Source organism: Microtus oregoni, unplaced genomic scaffold (assembly GCF_018167655.1).
Source record: "Microtus oregoni isolate MIOR12 unplaced genomic scaffold, Mior012 000032F_ref0000030, whole genome shotgun sequence".
Classification (NCBI taxonomy): domain Eukaryota; kingdom Metazoa; phylum Chordata; class Mammalia; order Rodentia; family Cricetidae; genus Microtus; species Microtus oregoni.
In genome coordinates this window covers 27,168,690-27,190,305 of record NW_024543091.1, presented here as the reverse complement: position 1 = coordinate 27,190,305, position 21,616 = coordinate 27,168,690, and the positions used below count along the sequence as shown (strand labels likewise).

At 46.5% G+C, this 21,616-nt stretch overlaps 1 protein-coding gene across 2 annotated transcripts in view; it reads right to left on the bottom strand.

Moving 5' to 3' along the window:
* The window catches only part of LOC121466073 (thrombospondin type-1 domain-containing protein 4), a 182,728-nt gene that overhangs the window by 81,911 nt on the left and 79,201 nt on the right, over positions 1–21,616 (bottom strand). For both annotated transcript variants that reach the window (XM_041679589.1, XM_041679590.1), the window contains exon 2: positions 5,284–5,488. In XM_041679589.1, coding sequence (XP_041535523.1) covers positions 5,284–5,488 — 205 coding nt within the window. The remainder of the gene's footprint in view (positions 1–5,283; positions 5,489–21,616) is intronic.

Here is a 21,616-nt window from a genome sequence, read left to right as displayed (position 1 = left end):
TTAAAATTGGCAAACTCATAAGAATGTGAAAATAAGTTTAAAAAAAAACCCAGTAGCTAGAAAAATGTAAAGAAATGTACTGGACCTGGCAATTAAACACATACACAATGTTTGTACATTTAAAGGGGGGCAGATCCAATGCAGGATTGATACAAAGAGGGGATTTTACCCTTTTTGCTTTCTGTTCCCTTAATGGCTTGACATTTTTCTAACATGCATGAAAAAAAAAATCCTTGGGATTAATCGTCATACATGTATAAGGCATCATATGCGTTTTTTAAAAGATTGACTTTCAAGCTATTTTAGTTATGTATATGTGTGGGTGTACACATGTGAATCCAGGCATAGGTTCCCTTGGAGCTGGAACTGCAGTAGCTGTGAGCCGTGGACCCAGAACTGAACTCAGGTTCTCCACAAGGGCAGTATGTGCCTTCATGGCTGAACCATCTCTCCAGTCCAAGATGTCACATTCTTTCAAACGTTCTGAGCCTTCCCATACAGAAAGTCTGCACGTTAGAGATGCTTCATGATGGTTCTTGAGGTGTTAGGTGCTAACCATCGTTATTTTAAAGATTTGTTCATTTTATTTTATGTGTATGAGTTTGTTTACATGTATGACAGTGTACCGAGCACATACCTTGCATCCACAGTGGCCAACAGAGCTGGATTCCCTGGAATTGGAGTTATGGATGGCTGTGAGCCACCATGTGGGTGCTGGGAACTGGGCCCAGGTCCTCCACAAGGGCAGCCAGTGCTTTTCACCGCTGAGCCATCTCTCCAGCCCCCGTTATTATTATTTTAAACCTTCACGCGAACATGTTTCAAGGGAACTGTATTACCAGCGTGTTTTTAAAATCTTGCAGATCTCCAAGAACTCTGTCCAAGTCTAGAGCCTCTGAATGGTGTAAGTCGCTGGCAGGTAGAGCATGCCCCGAGCAGTCAGCCGCTGCCGGCTGTGCTTTCATGTCCAGAGCTGAACTGTTGCATAACGGCATTAGCGAACCGGACGGATTCAACTGCGCCAAACTCTGATATTTCAGCTAAAATCATTTTACAACATCATATGAAGGGAGAAGGAAGTCATACAAACTGCCAGTCATTGTAATAACATCAGATTCGATGTTTTCCCTCCAAATAGCAGGTCCGAGAATAAGGAGAATTTATAGATTTATAACAGATAGCAGTTCTAAAGTCTCAACGTCTGGTTCTGACTAAACAGGCTGAGCTTTGAAGGACATAAGACATTTTTACTGTTTGATTTTAATAAAAATGCAGCTCGCTCTTGGAGTGTCCTCGGTTTTACAACCCAAAAATGAAATGAACGTGTGTCATTTCTCATATGTGTGTGCCATTAAACGTCCCAGTTTCTATAGTGTTGCTTACTGAAGAAAACAGGAGCATGGTGAAGTGAAGGCAGCCTGCTCTCCCCAGTTCCGGGGAGCCAGCCCTCCTGTGAGCTACATAAAGGCAAAGGCCAGCAGCAGCACGCCAGGGGCCAGTGGGCCAGGTCTGTAGGCTAAACTCAGAGGTAAGTTTAATACACCAGTAATGCTGATGTCTCAGCTAAGGCCTGTTGGTTGCTATGCCTCCCTCTTCTATGTAGTTCTTGTTTTAAAATTTTTAATTTTCCAAGCTGGAAATGGTGTTACATGCTTTTAATCCCAGCACTTGGAGGCCAAAGCAGAAGTATTTAAAGTCTGAGATCATTCTGGGTTCTATAATGAGATCTTGTCTCAAAAATGTTGTTATTCAATTTTCATACTCTAATTTTAAAATTGTACCTTTTGTAAGTAACAATAAAATCTTTTTTTTTTAAAAAAAGGGAATTAAAAAAATAATCATGGGCTGGCGAGATGACCCAGTGGTTAAGAGCATTGGCTGCTTCTTCAGGACCTGGGTTTGACTCACAGAGACCATACATGGCTCACACTGTATTTAGGAGATACAGTGTCCTCTTCTGGCCTCCTTGGGCACCAGACATCACCAGGCACGCCACTGGTACACAGATACACACACAGGCCAAGCACATGCGTGTGATGTGTGGAGGTCAGAGGACAACTTGAGGGAGCTGATTCTCTCCTTCCATTATGTGGGTCTCGGGGGCCCAATCCAGCCATCAGCAAGAACTTTTATCTGCGGAGCCCCCTCACTGACCCCCACCTACTGTCTTCTCGAGACAAGCACAGCAGTGGATGATTGGCTCTAAAGGTTTCACATCCAAAAATGGCTAAATATAACAACTGGCCTTGGGGTCTAGAAATCACAGCTGTGCCTATGGGCCAACGACTGTGTGAGCCTCAAGCAATCTCAGGCAACAGCATTGAACAGAGGCTCTATAGGTAGAGCAGAAGGCTGTGAACAGTTGAGGGAGTCGGGTAAAGAAGGCCTGGGATAATAAAAAGACCATCCGGCCACTGGGCTGTCAAAAGGGATGAAGTCTATGGTGTGCGAATTGTATCCTGAGTTTTAAGGACAGAAGGAAAATCTAGAACATTCTGGGTGACATCAATGCTATGGCTGGAAGCTTGCGTTCATGACTCCTGGAGCCCCCTTCCCCAAAGCCTGCTCCTGCTCCCCTCTCCTTGCCGACACACCAGCCTGTAGCACTCGCAAATGAGGCCTTTGTCAAGATTCCGCTGGTTTCTGGGCACAAGGAGTCAACAGGGACGTCCCGAGTCACTCTCCTGTGGACTCTTGATACTTCCTTTCTCCCTTGCTTTCTCTTCATTCTTCTCACGGAAAGGGGAGATTTCTATCCCATGTTTGTGTGTGTCTGTGCGTCTGTATGCATGTTAATGCACATGAGGCTGTGTGCATATCGGTAACAGAGTTTGACTCTTCATCAGCTTATGCTTTTATTTCCTGAGGCAGGGTCTCCTGGTGAACTTGGAGCTGCGTCTCTGCCTCAGGAATGAGTGCTGGGGCTTAGCTGGATTACAGAGCTAGCACACCATGCCGACTTGGCCTGGATTTGGGGGATCTGAACCCCAGTCCCTATGCTTACACACTGAGTCACCTCCCCATCATCTTCCATTAAGTTTTATACCCTGACAAACTCCCTGAGACAAAAGGAAGGAACACTTGTCAATCACCTTCCTTCATGTATCTGTTCTCTTCTTAAGTCTTAGGACAAAATTCTATACTCTGGATGGCAAGAGCAAGGGTCTGGTCGGTTTCCACTCAGATACCCCGTGGATGTTCACAAAGAATGTCCATTGTATCTTTAAGGAGCCTGAAACTGATTACAAAATGGGACCAGCGATAGCGAGGGAACATTTCCGGAAAACAACATAAAGCTAATAAAAACTGGCGTTGTTTTCCATTGTGTCTAAACACAACCACACTTCAAATAACCCCCGAGGAACATTTCCCACTGTAGGAGGCAGGATGTGTGTGGAGATGGGATCTTATAAAAGCACCAGAGAAAGGCGGAAACACAGAGATCATCATTTAAGATGTGAAATGACACAAACCGCTCACAGGGGAACTTAGCTTCCTGCCACTTTGGAGGCTCCTGGATTTGCCAGAGAAAACGTAACAGTTTTCTGCTTTAACTGGGCTTGCCTCAGAGACATCTGCCATCCTTTTCTACCCCAGACAATCAAACTAAGTCAAGTTAGTCTGGGCTGCTTTTGAGGAGGTAGGGATGGGACAGGTGTAAAATGATTTCTGGAGAGATGGCGCAGTCATTTTAAAATGTTCACTGTACAGATGTTAGGACCTGAGTTTGATTCTTAGAACCAACATAAAAAAGCAGGTACAATGGCTCATGTGTGTAACCCCAGTGCTGGGGACGTGGAAGCAGGCAGACCCTCAAGGCTCACTAGCCAATCAGTCTAGCTTACTCTGCAAACTCCAGGCTAGAAAGCTCGAAAGCAAGGTGCTGGCACCTGGGGAATGACACCTGAGGCTGGCCTCTAGCCTTCACGGGTATGTGTAATCATGCGTGTACACACACACGCACACACACACACACACACGTAGACCACCACCACCACAAACAATGACAAAATGAATGGTATGTCAAAAACCTCTGGTAGACACTGACTGCCACACGATCAGTGGTAGAGAAGAGGAGGCCCATGGGTATTATCTTATGTTAGACTTCTGTGCCTGAGCTCCCTTTCCTTGGTTTAAATCCAAGCTCTGCTTCTTCCTTGTTGTATGACTGTGGCAAGTTCTCTGACCCCTATATGTCTGTTTTAATTTGTAAACTGAGGCTGGGAATAGCTTGTGGGATATTCTCAGAGTGTTTTGGGATTTTATACAGGAAAAGCCATAAGTATGTTTCCTGGCATAGATTTGTTCTAGACAGGTTCTGTTCAATAAAATTATTGAATAATTACAAAGAAAATGTCTATTGCTGCTCATTAAGTGTTTGAAGACATGACACCCTAGGCCAGGCTTGGTGGCTTATGACTGTCATCCCGCATGTAGGAGGAAGACCAGCCTGGATTACATTACGATTTACAGGCCAGCCTGGGCTACAGATCAAGACCCTGTCTCAGAAAACAAAACAGGCACCCCTATAATCTTCCTTCACTGATTTATACATGCTTATCTGAATTAGAAACTGGTAAACACCCATCCTTGTGACGCTGCACAGTAGCAGATACTCAAATATCCCAGATTCTAGAAGACGGCACCAGCAAGGCTCTCTCGCCTGCAGGAAAATGGGCTAAATGCAGATGGCGCTGGCTGAGATGACCGCTGTGGGGTCCACAGCAGTGCAGAAGACCTGCAGGGGCCCGCTCCCCCAGCAGACAAAAGAGAGCGAAGGCAAGGACTGCCTTCGCTTTAGACCTCCATGGAGTGACTATCTGGGAGGAGTCCTCAGCATCCCTGTCCCCAGACCCCAAGAGAACCAAGACTCCTCCTCTCTCCCTCCCTGACAAAAAACTCCTCCCAGCTCAAAGGAGTCTCTTGCCCATTTCATAACCAGGTTTTTCTCGAGTAAAGCCTGGTGTAAATATATAGACATTAGCCATTTAGTTTTTGGGCAGACCTGCACCCCCGCCACACACACACTCTATCCCAAACGGCAGGTCAGGAAGACCCCAGTGGCACTTTCTGTGTGTCCTGGGATGTCTGGCCACCACAGCGATCACTTCACCATTGGAGACAATTCACCACCTGTAGTGACCCGTCCCATGTGTGTGTGGAGAGGAGAAATGAACTCTCACACCACCTGTAGAAACACGTTCCGTGCGTGTGTGCGTGCGTGTGTGTGTGTGTGTGTGTGTGTGTGCAGGTGTGTATGGAGAGGAGAAATGAAACTCTCACCCAAATAGTTGTTGCTCTTGTGCATCTCTGTAATGTTAATTTTCGTGGCTCCTTGGGGAATCTCGACGACGCGGTGGTAGCCCAGGCTGGTGAGGGCATGCTTGAACACTCCCGACACCACCTGGCAGCCCGTGTTGTCACCTCCGCACACCCCACACTTGTCCACGACCTTGTCGGAGCCCAGGAAGTCGTCACAGCCAATGCTCTGCATAAAGAGAGAAAATTTGTAGAATGATCAGCAGCGTCTGGGAGGGAGGATTGAGAGCGGATGGCTGGCAGGAGATCTACTGGCTTCAGACTGACCCTCCTCCTGCCCTCGGTTCTGAGGCCGAGGAAATGGCTCAGGGTGGCAAAGCGCTGGCTACGCAAGCCTGAGTATGAAGTTCGGCACTCACGCAAAAATCCAGGCACGGCAGTGAATGCCTATGATCCCAGCACTGCAAGGCGGAGGCAGGGCGCTCCTGTGTGGAGGGAGGTCCTAGTCTAGCCAATCAGTGAGAGACAGTTTCTGTAGCATCTTAAAGAGAAAGACATAGCGCCATAGAGGACAATTGTCAATGCTGACCTCTGGCCTCAACAGGCCACATACCCACATGTCTATATACACACACATTTTTAAAAGTCCATACATTCCTTCATTCAACAGCTATGCACATAGCACCTACTCTGTGTAAGAGCCTTCCTTTTTAGCTACTCGTGAAATATACCCTCCAGGGGTAGGACGGAAGCCCCACACAATAAACAAGACAGATCCATTCAAGAGTATATTTGGTTCAGATAGTTGATCAGAAGAAAATGAATAAGAAGGAGGTAGAGTTTGATATTTATATAATTGGACAGTGATACTGTTTTGCAGTCCTTCCCTGCAGACTACAGGAGGGTCATGAATGCCCCATGCTGGGAACTTCTTAAATCTCTTTGGAACCACAGTAAATACCCCACTTAAAACTGAGGTTGGCCGCCAAGTCTGTTCTACATTGTAGATCCTTCCACCACGTGACAAAGCAACGCCCCCCACCCCTGCCCCAAAGTGCTGTTTCCTAGCCCAGTTTCACGGGAAGTAAGAGCTTGAGCCCCACCAAGGCTCCACTGGTAACTGTGGTTCTGGAGACCTGAGCACAAGCACGCTTGCTTGTTACTCCGAGGTGCTTCCCAGAAGGTCAACGCCCCAAGTACCCGCAGGCCCCATGGCAAGCTTCTACCGGAGACTTTACCCGACAGTCAGTCAATCTTGTTTATGGAAACTCCTGACTAACCTGAATCTGCCCCCTAATCCGATCCCATTACCCAGTTTTTTTCCTGCTTTATCTTTATTTCCCATTATCTATAATTTTGTTTTGCATTAAGAAAATAAAGCTTTGGAACAAAACGTAATGATCTTGATTGGAGTCTTTCTCCCACTGCCCAAGCTGGCTCCGTAGGGCTCATGATCCTGTTTCCTGAATTCAAAACTGGGACTTGTGGTCTGGGCAGAGAATTCTGTCACATCTCCTCCATGGGCAGAAGGAAACAAGCAGAATGTAGTTTGGATGATGAAATATTAGGATTACAGGATTACCCAGGGGCTCTGGGGTTGCAGAGGATGAAATGGGAATGGTATTCTAAAACTCGAGACGTATGTTCCCTGACTCACAAGCTTGTTTTGATTCTTGAACCTAATAGCAAACATGAGATCACATCTCAGGGGCAGAGTGGTCAGCAGACCCCTCCCAGTTCACATCTGATTGCATTAAGTAACCATGGGTCTATCCACATGGGTCCTACGGGTCGAATCCTGTGGGCGGGGTCAGCTCTCACATCAGAGGTGTTTAGTTTTGTTCCTTCGCTTTGACTGACATCATTCTGCAGGCACTGTTCTTCCGCCTTCCTGCTTCCATATTCCCGAGTGCCATGAGTCCATCAATAGCACTGCTCTCTCTACAACAGCTTCTCTGTAAGACATTATTTCTGACAATAACGGACGGAATCTCAATACGTCCATCCGTATCCAATTAGCCTTTCAAAATGTCATGTTTGCTATGTCTTTCTTCACCCTTAAAAATGTCTTGCCTGTACCCCCTGAACACTTTAGCAGAAAAGTAAGGAAAATGAGAGCCACACCCTCACTGTCTTGCATTCTCCCTTGCTTTGAAACAAGGCAATACTTCCAACGCCAGGGTTCCTAGAAGACAGAAACCCTGGGAATGGAAAGATGGCTCCCTGGTTAAGAACACTGGTTGCTCTTGAAGAGGCCCTAGGTTTGGTTCCCATTACCTACGTGAAGGCTCACTACTATCTGTGACTTCAGTTCCAGGCCATCTGATGTCCTCTTCTGGCCTCCATAGACACTATACACATGTGGTTTATCTACATAAATGCATGTGGGTAAACAGGTATACACATAAAATAAAAATAAACTTTAAGAAAGAGACAATAGATCCTGCTCCACCAAAACTAAGAGTCTACCTAAATTGATGACTATGGATGGGTAAGAGACAGACAGAGTGGTAGTTTGAGTGAGATATCCCCTGTCAGTCTCAGGCATTTGAATATTTGGTACTCAGTTGGTGGCTGTTTGGGGAGGATGAGGAAGCAGGGTCTGTTTGGAGGAAGTAAGTCACTTTGAGTTTTCAGAAGACTTGTACCATTCCCAATGTGTTCTCTGCCTCTTGCTTGGAGTCTGAGCTGTTGGCTCTCAGCGGTGCCTGATGCCCCATGCTCCGCTATCAGGGAGTCTTATCCCTCCAGAATTGTAAGCCCTTAAAGCGCTCTTCTATAAGATGCCTTGGTGTTTATCACTGCACTAAAATATAACTAAGCTGATGAGTCCTAGATAGAGCTCAAGAGCCCCTCTCTCTACAACCGTTGGTCCATTCTGGCTAGCCCTAAACTCATCTTAAGTAGAGGGGACACATGCGCAAAGGCAGAGAAGAAGGAACAAACAAAGCAAATGCATACAAGGAGGTAGATCACCCGGCAGAGGCAACTTAAAGAGGGCAGAATCTATTTAGACCCAATGGTTTGAGGGGGTACAGCTCACCATGGTGGAGTTCATGGTAGGGAAGTGTATGATTGCTGCTTGATCGTGGTGACAACCAGGAAGCAGAGAGAATGGGCTGGAGGTGACAGCCTCAGAGCCCATTCCCTATTGACCACTTTCTCTATCTAGGTTCCAACTCACAAAGATTCAAAAGCCCCCCAGACTATTACAACCAGTTGGAGACCTAGTGTTCAAACATGTGTACCTATGGGAGAAATTTTATATTTAAATTATAGTACAGGGTCTACAGGATCGGGTTGTAGCGAGGGGTCAGAGTATCAGATAGACTCTCCAGGGGAAAGCATTAGAATTTCAATCTAAGGAAGCAACGACTACCAGATGTATAAAGAAGTAGAGGGTCATATTCAAGATGTGTTTTGAGGACAATAGTGTTGGCTGCCGTGTGGAGCGGGTCCTACCTAGAGATGGAGAGCAGGCAGTCTAGAAAGCTCTCTTAGAAATACTCTTGGAGATAGAGAATGGAGAGTATTTCAGGAACGAACAAGGGGAACTCTTGTAGAAGTTCATCTTGGAGAATATGGACTCTGCATTACTTCAGCCCTCTGTCCTGAAATGCAGTCAGAACAGGATTTTCCATTGGAAACTATATAACACACACTGCTTTAGACAACCACAGACAGGCAAAATGTCGCTTGCTCTTTTGAGTTAGACACTATTGGCTGGATCTCCACCTGATTTCCTGCACGGCTCAGTCACTGTGGATGGATCGAGTCTTTGCCACTGAAATATTCCCAGCAGATGTCCACACAGCTTGGAGACTGGCTTCGGTGAAGGGAGTAGCTACACACACAGTGCCAAGAGCTGACAGTGACACCCTGTCTTCTCAGAGTGCACCCTGGACTCTTAGTGTGGCTTACTTCTCAAGACAGAAATCAAAACAAAGGGTGGGTGACCCTTTCCTGACATGAAAAGAAGCCACTGGAACTTCTTTCTCATGTTCTAGTGGCTCCCCAGCCTTTAGAGAGAGGAATTTGCCATGGAGTCGTACAAACTGCGACCCACTTCATGCAGCAGGAACCCTAGAGTGAGGACTGCGTGGACAGTGTGGATCCAAGACCTTCATTCCCAGTTGAAGCCACAGAAAACTTATTTATATGACAGAGGCCCTGTTTCCTGACAGGACTATACTGAAGATCAGTGATACAATGAAGGACAATTTGGTTGACTGAAAACACGACCTTTGGACTAGGTCTCAAGGGGCAAGAAGTGTTGGTCAGGATGATCTAACCATATGAATGTATATTTTATTGATGATGTCACTGGGGACCACGCCAGGCAAGTCACTTGGAAAGTGCCCAGTTGAATCAGACTGAGGTCTTACCTCTGGGGGAGGAATTGGTTTTTCAGGGATTACTTGATACAGAGACACAGATTATCAGAAATTATTAGGTAACAAGGACTATCTGTATTTTTTATGTTCCCCCAGGACAGGATCAAATCTCTTTTAGAAACTGAAAATTGGGTTCATGGAGACTAGGGGGTGCTTCAATATCCCAGCTTGAAGTAGGGTGTAGGGGCTGAGGGACATTCAGATGTAAAATGAACAGAATGCTATGACAGACAGACCAGTAGAAGGAGAAAGAAGATTTAACCCCCTCCCCCATTTGTTTTCAACTTTGTAATGTCTAATACTCACAGAGTTTTTACTAGAATATAAATCCATTTTTCTCATTTTATCTTAAAAGCAGCCCATGGATTGCAGTAAACTTTAGGGAGCTAAGACTTAGAGAAAGCAGTCAAATGCCTGGGTAAAGTTGTGTTGTCAGCTGTATGGTTCGAAACCAAAGAGCATGTTTTTAAAACTTTGATGTACGGATTAGAGACCAAAGGGTCAGCGGACGTGCTGAAGGCGACAGTGTTGCTGAAGAGCGGATGGTGGCAGTGATCAAGCACACAGAACAAGTTCAAGGTGATGTCACTGTAGAATCCTGGACAGAGCTCAGCCCAGAGGTGACTCAGATGTGCCTGTTTTCTAGTCTTGCGAAGGACCAACTGCATGATGTGTCTCTCCCATACTGGTTGTTTGAACATTCTACTCTACACGGAGCAAATGAATAAACATTCTAGTTTGTCTTCCTATTATATTAATTTCTTATTGTAAGAGCTTTCTATTTATTTTGAAATACTTAGACTCAAAAGGAGTTGTAAAAACACTACAGGGAGTTTTGTTGACCTTCTACCCAGATTTCCCTAATGCTTGAATCTCACTATGCGTCGTCAGAGCCCTGGGTACCACTGGCATCAGCACTGTGCCGCTAACTAAAGAGCAGACTGCATTTGAAGCTTGTCATTAGTTATATACACTTCTTGGAGTGTGTAGTTCTGTGAAACACTATCGTATGTGAAATGTTTCTTTCTTTAAAACAGCTGATTCCCCCTGTCCTGGTTAACCTTAATTGTCAACTTGACATAGCTTAGAGTCATGTGAGAGAAGCCTCATTGTGGACTTGCTTAGATCAGCTGGCCTGTGGGCATGCCTGTCAGGGATTTTCTTGATCATTACCAGATGTAGGAGGGCCCAGCCCACTGTGAGCAACACCATTCCTAGGGCAGGTAGTGCTGGGTTATACAAAGAACTCTTCGTTAAGCACAGGCCACTGAGCAAACTGTTGAGTGCGCCGTTCCTTTATGTCTCTGCTTCAGGTTCCTGCAGTGAGTTCGTGCCTTGACTTCCCTCCACAACAGACTGAGATCTGGAAGTGTAGTATAAAACAAGCCCTTTCCTCCTCCTCAGCTGCCTGTAGCTAGAGTGTTTTATCACAGCAAGAGAGACCAAACTAGGAAATGTCTCTCCAAGAACACTGCCATGTAATTGTTAAGTGTGGTTGATGCCACCTAGCAGGAAAAGCAGTTGGAATGAGGAGGCCAGGGACAAAGTCCTGGCTTTGACTCTGACTTAATGTAAGACGATGGCCAGGCTACTCCACTACAGCATGCTGGAAACAATCCTGTCCTGAGATATCTAGGAACAGTGGACGAAACTCTGGCTTGTGTATCAAGAAGCTGACTAACTCATGTCTAACGGGGAAGACTCCAAATTGGTGGCTCACTCCCAAACTCTTTGGGAGGCCCCAGCAAAGTGCCATCAGTGTGCTTAAGATGAGCATGGGAGTCCAGACATGGGTCCTGTCCCGCCTCTGTGCTTATGAATCCTGGCTCTTTGGACATGCCTGTTGAGCTGGCTTTTGGATTCTTTTGTATTTGTGACTGGAGATGCTGCTGTAATAGTGTCTTCTTCAGGCTGCTGGCAGGACCAAATGAGAAAACAGGCAGAATGAGGTGGCAAGCCACCTCTCAGGGAATGCTGGGTTTTGTTATCATTGGTTTTGTAGATTTGATTATGCCTGATATTGATCCATTTTAAGTAAATCTCATTATCATGTAACCAGAGGACGCATCCATACTTCTATAACACCCCTCAAGTAGAAATACTTTCTTCTTCATTTGGACAAATTCAGAAAGTGATAAAAAGCCAAGGAAAGGGCATAATAGTGCACCTCAAAGACAACTGCTTACCCAGCTCCTCTGTGCTTACTGTTCAGACAACCAGAGACAGCCAGAGCGAACATCTGCTTCCCACCCTGCCACCTCTGTTCTGTGTTTTCTGCACTGCACCATGGACTGCCACTCAAAAGAGATCTAGCTCGCGGTTACAAAGGTGATTGGACAAGTATCAGATGTTCACACCATTTTCCCAGCAATTTCTCTTGCAACACATTGTAGGAAAATTTTACAGGTTGCAAGCCATCATATGAGAAATTGCTCAAGAATTACCCTCAATTGTGTGCCAAAATTAACCTAAATGAGATTTCCTGAGGGAAACGAGCAATCTGGATGACATATTTGGTGGTACATTTCACAGGGAGGAGGCTGTGTCCATTGTGGCAGGGAGGGTGGTGCCAGGCATACAGATGGTGGCGGGAGGGTTCCAACTCCCTAATGGGAAGCAGGTGCTCTCACGTGTTTCACAAGCACACGTGGCAGGGCAACCTCAGTGGGCTGGCTAGGCGACCCTGAGAAGCGAAACATGGAACCATAATAAGCAAGCCATTACAGCAGTGTGGGAGAATATTAAAATGATTTGGCGCTAACACCAATTTTCTTGCATCTATGGTGAGCTAATTTGTGGAAATATATATGGAGGCCAAAACTTTTATGGATGCCATTCTGTTGAAAGAAGTCTTCCGCATGTGATAAACCCCTCTCCCGCATCACTGTGGGGAATGTAGATGAACGCCACCTCCTTGGAAAGCAGTGTAGCAATCAACGCTGCTCCAAGTATCGCATTCTTATTCTAAGAATTTATGCAAAGGAAATGATAAGAAACGAGGCCAACAATTTCAGAACGATAGGGCTTCATCAGGGTGTTATTATCAATACTAAAAACACTGGAGTCAGCCTTAGTGTTCAACACAGGGAAATGGTTGAACACCCTGGGAAATATTGGATTGCTCTCTCTCCCAGTGCTATTTTCATTAAAATGTTCTCGAAGGTGTGCTTGTACCCTTGGCCCTCAGTATCATTCAGCAAGTTTCGTGAGTGAATCACAGGAGAGGACCAATGTGACGTTAGGCACAGGAGGACAGCCATGAAGAGGAACCAGACATGGCTCCTGCTTAGAGTCGAACCCGAATTAACAAACAACTGATCTTCCTGCCAGATCTGGCCCAACCTCTGTGTTTGTAAATAGAGACTGAACACAAACATCCCCGTTACTTACTTATTGTTCATGGCTGTCTGGGGGTCATAACAGTAGAGCTGGGGAGTAACACAGATAGTCTGGTCCACAAAGACTAACATATTTATAATCTGGCTCTTAAAAAAAAGTTGCCAGTCATTGGTCTAAACAGAAAGACATAAAAAAGTCCCGTCAATATGACTTTGCAAATGTTGTAAGGGTGGTGGGCACAGATTCCCACGACGCAAGATTGAGGCTCTATTCCCTCTCTGTGCTGCTCTAATCTGGCTTAATTATTATACAGAATGCAAAGAGTTATTGTTTAAGGGGCCAGGGAAATAGCTTAGCTAGTAAAGTGTTTGGTGTATAAGCCTGAGAACCTGAATTCGGATCCACAGCACCCATGTAAAAGTAGGGTGTGGTGGTACACCCTTGCAATCTCACTGCTGGGGAGGCAGACAGGATTTCTGATGCTTGCTGACCAGGCAGCTAAGCTGAATTGGCTCTAGTACAGTGAGAGACCCTGACTCACAAACGAGGAAAGAATAAAGACATCTCTGGCATCAGCATGAATGCGTGTGTACGTATGTGCACATGTCCCTGCATGCACAAAATGCACACAAACCTGCATGCAAACATACCTGCACATACACAAACATGAACATGTACTTGCACATACATGGAGAGCTATCCTACTGCAAGTCTTCACCTTTTGGGGTGCTAGGGATCAAACCCAAGGCCTCGGGCTTGCTAGGCAAGCACTCTACCACTGAAGTACATCCCCCGACCCTCTTTTTTCCCCACTTTTTTTTTTAAAGTGGGGAAAAACCCCATTCCTTTAAAAGTTAAAGTTTGTATAGAACTACAGAACTTCCCTACACAGAATGAGAAAAGCAGTCTCTTGGGCTGAAGAAGGGCTGCCAGGATGTGGAAGGCCAGCGATTCACCTTCGTGCCTGCTCTCCGGGCTTGAGTCCCTCCATTTGGGCCCTGCTGTTCTTTCCTGCAGCAGTTATCTTATGTACTCTATGGTGCCTGGCTCTACCTGTTAGGTGCGAGGCTCACTCTTCCTCCTCAGTGTGATAAACTAATCAGACATGGCCAAGTATCTCCAAGGGAGAGGAGCCTCTTCGGGAGCCTCTGCTTTAGGTTATATCCCAGCTTATGGGATATTTAGGAACACACAACACCTCTACAGAAGGCTTCAAACAATAGAAGCTCTATAGAAATATAAAATCTGTCCTAGTCTATGTCAAAGAAGTTAATGAGTAAATGATAGTAGATTGTTCATTTCAAAAATAGTTCCTGGCATCCACCTAGAGTTCTCGAGTTGCTTTTTAGCTTAACTCCAGTAGGAGAGCACAGTGTTTGCCACACAGTAGGTGTTTAGGAGGTGTTGCTGAAGAAAAGAGCTGCTGACTGAGGGCTGGGCAGATGGCTCAGAAGGCAAAACGTTTGCCTTTACAAGCATGATGATAGAGTCTGATCCCCAGAGCACGTGAAAATGACAGGCATGGGGGCATGCACTTGTAACCCTAAGGCTGAAAAGGCAGAGACCAGAGCATCCCTGGGCCTCACTGGCCAAGCTGACTAGCCTAACTGGTGAGTTTCGGGCTGATGAAGAGGGACTTTGTCTCAAAGAGGTGGGTGGTGCCCCTGAGGACAACACCTGAGGCTGTCCTCTGTCCTCCATTCCGATGTCCATATGTACACACACACCTGCACATACAAATGGACCCCCACAGAACATGAACATGTGTGTGTACAAACACTGAACACATCTGTCTTGGGAATCCAGAGATCAGAGTCATAGGACCAATCTGTTCTCAGGAGTGGATCACCTCTAAGGTCCGTTTTGGTGTTGGATTGTTTCTGGGGGGGAAAAAAAGACATAAAGCCTTGATCGAAGGAATCTTTCCATGTTTAAAGTCAAGGAAATATGCTTCTTTGAGACAAAATTAAATTGGAACCAGAAATCTCTAGGAAAAAAAAATAGATGCTGTCACTTTTGATGGGGAGAAATGGCAACAGTATTGAGGAGAGTTTGGATTCCTTGGTGAAGGCAATTGGGAAACTGGTGACTGCTTTAAGCTTGTGGCTGTCACATTTCAGGGCCCATCCTGTTTCATCAGAGTGTAGCACCTCACCAGGGGATTGAGCAGAGGAGAACGCTGGCATTCCTGTAGGAGACATTGGGTAGGAACCAAGTTCAGCAGTGTTTACAGACCCTAGAAGAGGAAACCTGTCAGGCAAACATCTCATCCAGGGAGGATGGAAACATCCCAAGCTACAATGCCAAACACTTCGCTTTCATGTTCTAACTTCTCAGGGACTGAGATGGGGTGGGGGAAGGGGACATGGAATGATTAATGACAATCATATTATACAAAAGTAAGGTTCCATACTTTCGTAGAGAAGACTAGAAACGTCTGGACTTAAAACTTTTTAACCCTATACAGTGAATTCAGTTTAAAGCTATTAGACAAATCTGGAGATATGGTATAATTTTTCAGGGTCCCAGAAGTGGGCTGGCACTCAGAAAATCCTGCATCCGATGTGTCTATCAGAGGCTGTGGACTTGGCTGCCAAGTCAAGAAAAGGCTGCTTGATGAAAGCACAAGACTGTCCAGGGATGGACTGGGGAGTGGTGGACTGTCCAGGGGTGGGCTGGGGAGTGGTGGACTGTCCAGGGGTGGACTGGGGAGTGGTGGACTGTCCAGGGGTGGGCTGGGGAGTGGTGGACTGTCCAGGGGTGGGCTGGGGAGTGGTGGACTGTCCAGGGGTGGGTTAGAGAGTGGTGGACTGTCCAGGGGTGGGCTGGGGAGTGGTGGACTGTCCAGGGGTGGGACTGGTGGACTGTCCAGAGGTGGGCTGGGGAGTGGTGGATTGTCCAGGGGTGGGCTGGGGAGTGGTGGACTGTCCAGGGGTGGGTTAGAGAGTGGTAGACTAGCTGACTGGCCAGGGTGGGCTGGGGAGTGGTGGACTGGCTGGGGGTGTATTACAGAGTGGTAAACTGGCCAGCGGTGGGCTGGCCAGCGGTGGACTGTCCAGGGGTGGGTTAGAGAGTGACAGATTGGCCAGCTGTGGGCTGGGGGAGTGGCAGAGGCTGAGAAACACAGTCAACTGCATTAGGAGGGGCACAATGGGATGAGAGCCTGGATGCTGGGAATGGATTTAGAGCATAGGGTGAGGGCACAGCGACCGTGTGCTGAAGGAAAGCCCAATTGGACTGACGATGGTCACCAGCAGACAAGAACATAAGGAAGCCTGAAGTACACAGCCTGAGACCTGTCAGAGTATTTGTGATCCTCAGATCCAAGACCCACGGGGTGAGGGTGGGGCAGTCATGTGACGGAGTCATCTTTCAGCCAGGGTCTAAAGTGGCTCCCGAAGATCATTCATATATTTGCCCGTCATTGAATTCACTCATATTAATTTCCTCCCTCTACCTCTCTCACTGGAACCTTCTACAGCTGAGAACATTGTTATTCTAACTTTGGGGAATGAGGATCTGATAAAGTGCACTGTCTGCTTTACAAAGAGTCAAGACTAACAAGCTTACTTTGGGAGCTGGGATGTGGCTCAGTTAATAGAGTGCCCGCCTGGGGTGCATGAGGCCCTGGGTTCTATTCCCAGTACCTCATAAACTGGGCCTGGTAGCGTAGCGCAAGCTTAGAACCACAGAACTGTGGAGGTGAAGGAGGAGGACAGGAGGATCAGAAGTTCAAGGCTGTTATCAACTACATGGCCAGTGTTAGGTTAGCCTGAGCTACATGAGAACCTGCCTCAAACACACACACACACACACACACACACACACACACACACACTCGCACACACACACAAGCTTATTACACCTCTTTTAGCCTCTAGTTAACCAATGTGTAGCTACAGCACAGCAGACTAGGTCTCACCAGGGGGCTTTTATTTTAAAAAGAAATCTTGGGTCCCTCCCAGGCACAAACCGAACAGCAACTTAACAGTACCTGCAGGTAATTCTCGAGGGCACTGAGGTCTGCAAAGTGCTGTCCTAGTTCTCAGGGGTCAGCACCGTCTTTTGTACAGGGCTAGACCACATGGGTTCTCGTGGTCAGCACCGTCTTTTGTACAGGGCTAGACTACATGGGTTCTCGTGGTCAGCACCGTCTTTTGTACAGGGCTAGACTACATGGGTTCTCGTGGTCAGCACCGTCTTTTGTATAGGGCTAGACCACATGGGTTCTAGTGGTCAGCACCGTCTTTTGTACAGGGCTAGACCACATGGTCTCTGTTACCACGGCTGGGCTACTGCAGTCTGAAAGTTGTTTCAATAAAACATTACTGACAAGCACATTTGACAGCTGAATCTGGCTTCTAGACCAGATTTTGTTCACCTGCCAAATTTGCTCGTGCTGGGCTGCAGTGTTCTGAGTCCCGCTTTAGATTGTTCCCCGATGTTCCAAAGGGTGAGGCACTGAAGTGGCTCCATCCCTTCCAGACACTGGAAGCCACATCTTGGAGCCATCAGCCACCTTTGTGACTTCCTATGTGGTTGTTTCTTGTCCTTTGGACATAGACAAAGGGCAAATAAAGCAGCCCAGAACTTTCTGGACCAACAGGAGTGGGTTTTCAGCCAGGTGACATGCTCAGCAAATCGTCTTGGGCAAGTTGTCACTGGCTCCAAGGGTGCATTTTCTTGTTTTTGAAGGGTGTTACTCAGACTCCTTTGCTTACTGTATGGAGGTTCTGACAGAATGAAGAGAATTTTAAAATCTTTTTAAAATACGAGGATGTTGAGCATAGAGTATCGCACGAACCCAAGCTGCTCTGACGCATTCTGGCTGCTCCATGCTGACAGTGTCTCTGTTCCTCCACTGCTCAGGGATTCCCACAGCAATCGGGTCTAGTAAGGCCAGATCGCAGAGAGACTTTGGAGCTTGCTCAAGTTGTTCAGTTGCTAGGAAGCAGAGCTGGTACTGCCCTGGCTGTGTGTGTCACCTGCTTACACTAATACCCTTTGCTACACACATTTTCAGGTCAGTAAGAGGAAGCATGTAAGGGAGACTTGTGCTTTTCCACACGTTTCTTGATAGAGAACTTACAATAACTCTTTCTCTTTCTCAGAGGCATTCAAGGAGGCCATAGCTGCTGCAATATGGGATCATTTGACCCGTTAGGTCACTTTCTGTTGACTGTGTGCACTTTCTTCTTTTCTCAAACTGTATCCTAGTCTCCAAATGACAACCAATTCTCTATCCAGTCAAAACAGAGACAACACAACACAATCGCTCTTTGGCTTCCACTGCAGAAGAAAAAGCTTTTGGAAAACTGCTCTCTGTGATATTTATAACGGGGGCAAAGGTGGGGGGAAGACACGCTCACAAGCTTGCCCACCCCTAAGCCTGGTCCATGGAAGCAGTGAAGGATCTAGACCAAGTCCCAGGCAGGAAGGAACTTCTCTAAGTTGGTGGGGTGAGCACTTCCTGTCGAGAGCCTCCTTCTTCAGCCAGGGTTTGAGGTTTGAACATTTCCCCCATCAAATGGTCTACCTCCTTCCCTTTCTTTAGAATTTATCCCTTTGACCAGTTGAGGGCACTTTTATCTACCACTGGGATAGCAGCAACTCCCTGTAAAGGGCATACACTCCTTTTGGGATGGTTGAACTCTTTGGGAGGGAGATGTGAGCCTGAGGTCAGGGATCAGCAGAAACTATGGCAGGAAGACAACAGACAGTGGTTAACTTGACATAGTAAGGCCATGTGGGAAAGACTGGCTTCAGCCTGGAGATGTGGCTCAATAGTACAACACTTGTCTAGCGTGTGCGAGGCCCTGCTTTGATCTCCAGCACTCAAAACATACACAAATGAAGAAAAGCCTGGCCTCCAAGGCTGGAAAGAAGAGAGAAGATAGAGGAAAAAGACAGGAGAGAAAATAGAGGCAGTGGAGAGCCACTGAGAAACCCTGTGTGGCAAGGAGGGAAGCCAGAGGGTGACCTTGGAACTGAAGTTCACCTGCTGTGACTCTGTCAAATCTTCATGAAGGTCTCCATCTAGGCTTATACCTGCCTGTCTATCTTAAGAGTTCCTGCTTTGTGGGAGAGCTGGCCTTCCCAGGGCAATGCAGCAGTGCTCACTTTGCTGGTGAGGGCAGCGGAGAGCTGGCACACTGACCAACCCTGCAACTACTCAGGGCCAGAACCAGGGTTATGTGTTGACTCAGCCCAACATCTGCCCCATCTGTGATCTGCTGGAGCACATGAATGGCTAGTCCTGCAGATCCAAAGCTGCAGGACTCCATGACACAGCAGGATAACCAAGAGGAGTCCTAATGAGGGCCAGCATCACTGTGTGATAGAAATCAGAGGCATTGGGGCTCGTGTCTGCCCGTGTCGGCTGCAGCGGGGCGCTTATGGTCGGTGGTTGCGCCCAGCGGAGCGCACGGAGATCGGAAACGCGCCATGGATTCGATAACCTTTGAGGATGTGGCTGTGTACTTTACCCAGGAAGAGTGGGCCTTGCTGGACATTTTCCAGAAGAATCTCTACAGAGATGTGATGCAGGAAACCTACAGGAACCTGACTTCTCTAGGAACAGAATGGGAACAGTGGGATTTGGACACTTACTACAGAAGTCTGAAGAGAAACCTGAGAATCCAGATGGTAAAGAGAGACCGTGAACTTAGAGACAGTGACCAAGGCAGAGAAACCACAGCTCAAGATCCAGTCGGTATCACAAGCAAGAAAATGCCCGGACCAAAGCTTCCTGAATGTCAGTCATCCCTAAAAAGGCCTGCTACATTCAACCCTCAAAACAGACCATGTGACTATCAGAAATATGTAAAGAAATACTGTGAGTGTAGAGCATGTGGTAAAGTCTTTACCTGTCCCAGCTCCCTTAAAAATCATAAAAAGGTCCACAGTAGAGAGAAACCTTATAGATGTCCGCATTGTGAGAGAACCTTTAGTTATCACTTCTGGGCTGAAAGGCATATGCTGACTCATAGTGCAGACAGGCATAAATGCAAGCTGTGCGGGAAAATATTTCCTAATGCTGATACCCTTCGGGGTCATAGAAAAATTCACTCCGGAGAGATGCCTGAATGTAAGGATTGTGGGAGAATGTTCTGGACTTCCAGCTCCCTCGAGTTGCATAAAAGACTTCATACAACAGAAAAACTTTATGAATGTAAACACTGCAGGAAAACCTTCAAGAATTATTGTTCCTTTAGACTACATGAAAGGATTCACACTGGGGAGAAACCTTATGAATGTAAACAGTGTGGGAAAACCTTCAGACATTCCAGCCATGTTAAAGCACATAAGAGAACTCACACTGGAGAGAAGCCCTATGAATGTAAGCAGTGCGGGAAGACCTTCACTTCTGGGCATTGTGCAAGAAGACATTTAGGGACTCACAGTGGAGCCTGGCCTTACAAGTGTGAGGTGTGTGGGAAAGCTTATCCGTATGTCTATTCCCTTCGGAATCATGAAAAAAGCCATGCCGAAGAGAAACTTTATGAATGTACGCAGTGTGGGAAAACCTTTAAGTACCGTGCTTCCTTACGAAACCATTTGACCACTCACACGGGGGAGAAGCCGTATGAATGTAAGGAGTGTGGGAAAACCTTCAGCTGTGCCAGTTACCTTCAGAATCACATGAGAACACACGGGCAGCCCTACAAATGTGAAGAGTGTGGTAAGGCGTTCTCATACTCCAAGAGTCTTCGAAAACACATGAATGTACACAGTCGATTGGTGGGAAGCTTTAAGTGAGTTAGAGGTCGATTTAAGAAGAAGAAGTACTCCACACGTTCAAGCTCATGTTCAAAATGAGCCTGTGAGTGCAGTGAGTCTGCATTGGTTTCGGTGAGATGGGCCACAGCTTGTGCCAAAGCCAATGAGTTGAAAGCTGTTGGGAAGCTTTTGAGCACTGTGGACTTAACTGGAGATGGATACTGACCTGGGAAAGCTTTTTGCTCATTCTTTGTTTGTTTTTTTTCTTTTTCTTTTTTCTTTTTTGGATTTTCAAGACAGGGTTTCTCTGTGGCTTTGGAGCCTGTCCTGGAACTAGCTCTGTAGACCAGGCTGGTCTCGAACTCACAGAGATCCACCTGCCTCTGCCTCCCAAGTGCTGGGATTAAAGGCGTGCGCCACGGCTGCCCGGCTTTCTTGATGGATACATGGGATGACAGTGGAGAGAAAGTCTATCACTGTTAGCAGTATGGGGAACATTTTTCCTTGAATTTCAGTGTGGGGAAGTCTTCACTAGCCTCCACCACAGACCCAGACTGTACATGGAGGAACACTTGGACTCCTACAATGTTAACTAACATGTTCAAGTCCCCAAATCTCATAACCCTAAGAAGTATAAAACCCGCTGGTGTCAGTATACTGTGGATTTCTGATTTTTAGTCATAATCCTGTTGCTGCTTTTTGTTTAGTTATAATTTTTAAGTACTTTGGTAATTATTGGACCAGTAAAATCTGACTTTGTAAATGTCCAGATTTTTGCCATAGTCCTCGACTGTTCAGGTGTGGCTGTACTTGGTCATTTGTTTTCTAATAAAAATGTCTTTTTCCAGCAAAAAAAAAAAAAACGCATTGGAACAGACCAATGACCCTTTGCAGTGAACACGTGC